The sequence below is a fragment of the Cannabis sativa genome, chromosome 6 (assembly GCF_029168945.1).
Source record: "Cannabis sativa cultivar Pink pepper isolate KNU-18-1 chromosome 6, ASM2916894v1, whole genome shotgun sequence".
Taxonomy (NCBI): Eukaryota; Viridiplantae; Streptophyta; class Magnoliopsida; order Rosales; family Cannabaceae; genus Cannabis; species Cannabis sativa.
In genome coordinates, this window is record NC_083606.1 from 5,801,646 (window position 1) to 5,807,239 (window position 5,594).

At 35.3% G+C, this 5,594-nt stretch overlaps 1 protein-coding gene across 1 annotated transcript; it reads left to right on the top strand.

The window, feature by feature from the left end:
* The first annotated feature begins 1,251 nt into the window (after positions 1-1,251).
* On the top strand, positions 1,252-2,591 carry LOC133039115 (uncharacterized). The gene is made up of 2 exons (XM_061117930.1): positions 1,252-2,209; positions 2,587-2,591. The coding sequence occupies exons 1-2, from the start codon at positions 1,252-1,254 to the stop codon at positions 2,589-2,591; spliced, it is 963 nt and encodes a 320-aa protein (XP_060973913.1).
* Positions 2,592-5,594: the final 3,003 nt, after the last annotated feature.

The window sequence follows — 5,594 nt, forward strand, 5'->3', positions numbered from 1 at the left end:
ATTAAAAAATGTAATATATAAGTTAAAATGTAATAAAGTGGTATTAAATGTTTTTAAAAAGTTAGTAATTTTAATGTAAATAATAAATGATTAAAAAATAATGTAATATATAATTTACTATATATTAAAATTTTTAAAAAGTTAGTAATTTTAATTTAAATAATAAATGATAAAAAAAAATAATAAAAATAAAAAAAATGTAATATATAAATTAGTATATATTATAATCTATAATAGGTAATCAATTATTTTTTATTTTAAAAAATTTTTAATCTTTAATTTTAATGAATAAATGTGAAAATTATAAATTACTACTTATTGTTTAATTTTAAAAAGTAAGTAAGTGATATTATTAACTTTAAAAAGGTTGTAATTTTTAAGTTAAAAAAAAAATAAAAAATTATAAATGAATATTTATTGTTAAATTGAAAATGTAAGCAAATGATATTTTGAAGATTAAAAAGTTTGTAATTTGTAATTTAAATAAATAAAATAAAAAATTATGAATTAACTTTTATAATAAAAATTAAAATTTAATCAAGTGATATTTTTAAAATTTTAAAACTTTTATACTTATAATCTAAAAATAAAATAAAATAAAATTTTAAAGTAATTATATTTAGAATTTAATCAAGTTATCATAAAGTAAGTGTAATTATAAAGTAAGTACAAATGAGCATAAGATATTAAAATAGCATAAAATTAAATTATTTTTATCTTTTCTTCATCTCTTTGGTTATACACAAAAGATAGGATAGAACAATTGTATTTGTATTATCACATAGTGATAATTTAATTTTTTTTCAATTTTACACATGCACGAAATACCTTAGACCCGTTTGGAGAGGCTGAGTCAGTAAGGACTCTTAAATACGCTTCTCCAAATTATCCAGGACTGTTTGTCCACATGGATAGTTTGGGCTTGTTTTATACTTATAGTATGATCTATTGCTTATTTGATTATTTCATTAGTAGATATTTTGGTACAACGTCTTCTTACACGTTCTTGTAAGTCGGCAAACTTAATTACTACAAGTTTGCTAACTTATAAGAACTGTGGGGAGGTGCTGCCGAAATTTTTACAAAAATGAAATAATCTTAAGAGCGTAGATTGCACTATATATATATTACAAACCTGAATGGGATAGGTTCTTTACCCTTTTAGTAATGGAGTGAGAAGGTGGATTAGGACACTTGCACATTTTTTTGTTTATTTTTAAATTGTTTTTGTTAAATACTTCGTAGTGGAAGATGCCTGCCAACCGAAGTTGGATGAAGGCGCACCGACGCTCTGCAGAGTTTCGAAGTGGCGTTGACGAGTTCGTTGCGGTAGCAACGAACCACGTGAACGCTGACGGATTAGCTCGATGCCCATGCATGCGGTGTTTGAATGTGAATTTCCACACACCTGCAACTATAAGGGTTCATTTATTTCTCAGCGGGATCCAACCTTCGTACAACCCCTGGTATTTCCACATGGAGACTTTCTCTCAGCCCGCAGTTGAACTTCCTGAAAATGACGAAGAGGAAATGGCAGATGTGTTGGCGGACATGTTAAGAGGGGACCCTGGGTTTGACGAATCTGCTAACACTACTGATTCTTTCAATGAACCCCCTATCAACGACAACAACAAGTTCGATGACTTGTTTAAGGAGATGGAGGCTGAGTTATATCCAGGTTGCAAAAAATCAGCCCTCAATGCACTGGTAAAGCTTATGCACTGCAAGGTTTTGAATAGGTGGAGCAACCACTCTTTCGATATGTTGCTGTCCATCTTGATTGATCTATTTCCAGAGGGGACAAAATTACCGAAGTCGCATTATGAGTCGAAGATGCGATTGCGCAATCTAGGTTTGGGTTACGACTCAATAGATGTGTGCAAGTATAATTGTGCTATTTTCTGGAAGGAGAATGAGAAGAAGGAGTTTTGCCCTGTATGTGGCGAATCACGATGGGTGAAAAGAAAGGGTAAGGGGAAAAAAGTTCCTCACAAAGTTATGCGTTACTTCCCACTCACACCTAGGCTGAAACGATTATATTGCTCAAGACACACTGCGGAGGATATGCGGTGGCATTACTCGCAGAGACCAAAAGAAGACGGTGTGCTTAGGCAACCTGCGGATGCTGAAGAATGGAAGCAGTTTGACCGCCTTCATCCGTCTTTTGCTGTTGAACCTAGAAATGTTAGACTGGGATTGGCGACTGACGGTTTTAATCCATTTGGCAACATGAGCAACTCTTACAGCCTGTGGCCAGTTATTTGTGTCCCATATAATTTGCCACCGTGGAAGTGTATGAGTTCTGTTGCTATATTTTTAAACGCTACGCAAGTATACGCAATCAAGTAGTAAATCTCACACAGGTGAGGTCGATCCCACAGGGAATTGGATTAAGTACCACTAAATTATACTTATGATTCTATTCGGTAAATCAAAAGCAATTATGAATTAAAAGCAGTAAACTATGAAAGAAATTTAGAAAACTTAATAACACACTTTAAAGTTGAGCAAGATGAGGCAATAGGGAGGAGATTCCTGTTGTTGTTTACCCAAATTGTCAATGATCAATTACTATCCTATTCTTAGAGTGAATGACAGATTATGAAATAACCTAGCTCCTTTCAGATCTTCTAGATTCTAAATCACATGTTATCTAATTAATTCCTTAATTAAACTAACATGAAATCAGCATTAAGCAATAATCTACTCGTCACATAAGTCATGTAAATACTTTCGTTTCACATAGAACATCGATTATCTTAATTTTAGCATTCTCAATTCTCACTTTTCAGATTTTGAATTGAGATCATAGAGCATGCACAAGGTGATCAATCTTAAACATGAAATTAAACACAAATTAAGATAATTTCACACACAAGAATTGAGGAATGGTAATTAAACATTAACTAGGAAAACATTAAACAACAATCATCATCCTCCCTAAATGGGAAATTTAGTTCAGAAACAAATCCATAACCATTCCTATAGCAATATTCAACATAAATAAATTAAAGAGGAATAAAGAAAAGAACTATTTGAGGATGAATTCTGGATCTTCACTTGAATCTCTATGCTCTTCCTGCCGCTCTCAGCTGTGTTTTAGGGTTTCAAATCGCTCTCCCTGACTTCCAATCGCAGTTTTCTATTTATACTTGAAATTTAGGGTTCGATGGACGAAAATACCCCTGGTCCGTACGGGATCTCGCCGCGGCCAAGCTTCCTCTCGCCGCGGCGAGAATGTGCCAATTTCAGCCTCTCTCTGTATCTCGTAACTCGCCGCGGCGAGCCTCTTCATCGCCGCGGCCAGATATGCAAAAACTCAAAAATTAAGTTTTTCTTCGGCTCAGCACGTCTTTTAATGAATTTCTGCACCCGAGACCTCTTTTACTCCAAAGAACCTGAAAACATAGAAAACAAGCGTAATTCCGTCCCAACACAGCTAAGGATGCACATAAATTGGATCCAAAACATAGGCTAAAAATAGCCTAACAAACTCCCCCAAACTGACTCTTTACTCGTCCCCGAGTAAACTAAGACTAAACTAAGAAAACTGACAATGATAGCTGAACTTTCAAACAATTTAATTGTTACCACCACCTGCACAACTTCAATCCATCAATAACCAGAATTTCAACTTGCCAACTCTAAGAACTAAGTTGAATGTGCAATTTACAAGTAAGTAATTCATACAAACATAAAGCATCGCAATTCCCATCAATATCACAACTGTTCTAACTTTCCAACTTCCCACTAACACATGATCAATAAGTTTGAATGACATACTCCTCTCCACTAATGTTGACAAATTTCTATTCGGAATCAATAGGTCTTTTTCGGTTAAAATCACATGGCTTAGGTACATGGGTAGGTAAGAAGTCATTTAGGCTATACTATACCATAAGCACAATTAACCAAGCAAGCCTAGACATTTATTTTGCTTACTTTCCATATATCCCAAAAACAGAAATAAGAGATTGCAATTTTTCTTGTGTGTGTGCCTCATAATTTTCTTAACTTTTTTTTTTTCTTCAAGAAGACACATTTTTTCTTTTTTTTTTCATATGCACAACACACATTAATCTTATTATTTTTTTTCAATCTCTCATTCCTACACTTTATATTTTTTTCACTTACAGCACTTATTTCCCCCAAAACTTGCTTCAAGGCTCATGGCATAATAAAATATGTTCAGGGTGAAAAGAGTTTAGAATAACAAATTCAGCTCCGTGAAGTGGTGAAAAATTTTTAAAACAGGCTAAAGCTCAACTTTGGGTATACTAAGGATAAAACTTTTTTAGGTAGGCTTGAAAGGCTCAATCGATCCAAAGAAAATTTGCCTAAATCATTTTCCAAACAAAAATCATCAAGGATTTCGCTTCAAGAGAGTATGTCAAACAAATTCTATTCCATGTTCAATCAGTCATTCCACAATCCAAATAGAACACAAGTGATATGTGAGAATAGCAAATGTTTTAAACCTACATGAATCACTTCCTAGCACACATCCAATTTAATTCAAACAGTTGCAAGTCAAGCACACAGTTATGTTTCAATCCATTGCACAAGTGAATAACAACAATTCAATCCATTTTTCAATTTAGCTATCACGCAAGACTAAAAAAAAAAAAAACTAAAACAAACTAAACTAAAACAAATAAACGCGAAAAAAAATAAATTAAGTTTCCCCCCCCAAACTAAAATGCACATTGTCCCCAATGTGTGAAAATAAACCAGGGTGAGAGAAACTTACCTGAGCCCCTTAAAAGGGGTTTGGCGGCGGTGGCTGGTCATAAGGGTTGAAACGGGGTGGCATGGGAAAATAGTTTGGATCATCCACACCGATATTCATCCTCGTGACAAGCGTGTTCAATTGAGCTACCTGCTGCTCATCGAAGATACTCCTCTGGGCCATGTAATTTTGCATATGCATGTTCTGCTGAATCAGATAATTCAGCTGATTGTGAGTGTACTGCATGGCAGGGTCAAGAGGCCCGACAAGACGTGGTGGTTCAATGTCCTCACGTTCTTCTTCTTCTCTTGCCGGAGGACCTCCTTGAACTGGCGGTTGACCATGAGGATGAGGAGGTTTGAAGCGAAGAACAGTCGCCAAGTTAATAGGGCGCTGGGGCGGTACCTTTGTATCATATGAGTACTGTGGTACTCCATGTTTCTCACATAGGTCAGTGATTATTCCAGCCAACCCTAGTCCTCCACCGGAAGATCCCTCAACCATAATGTCAAAGGTCGTTCGAACAATATCCCCCACATTCAAATTATACCCTTTCATAATACCGTAAACCCATTTAAGTCTGTCCATTTGAGCATCAGAAAAATGCTTGTTGGGGAGCATCCTTGCACTAACAAAGTAAAGCCAAGCCTTGGCCACTGGGTTGAGTTCACATCGGTACAATTGGTATGGTACTCCACTAAGCTCATGGAACCTAAGGCCAGGATACCCTAGAGTCTCAGCCATATCCACATAATTCGTACTTCTCTCATAAAATTGTCGTTTCAAGGGTTGTTCTTCATAAGTGAAAGTTTGGAGATCATAAAGGGCATGAATAGCGTCTGTGGTAGCAGGCACTCTAACCCCC

What these genes read in the sequence shown, in the direction of transcription:
- LOC133039115 (XM_061117930.1), top strand. Translation starts at nt 1,252, where the DNA reads ATGCCTGCCAACCGAAGTTGGATGAAGGCGCACCGACGCTCTGCAGAG.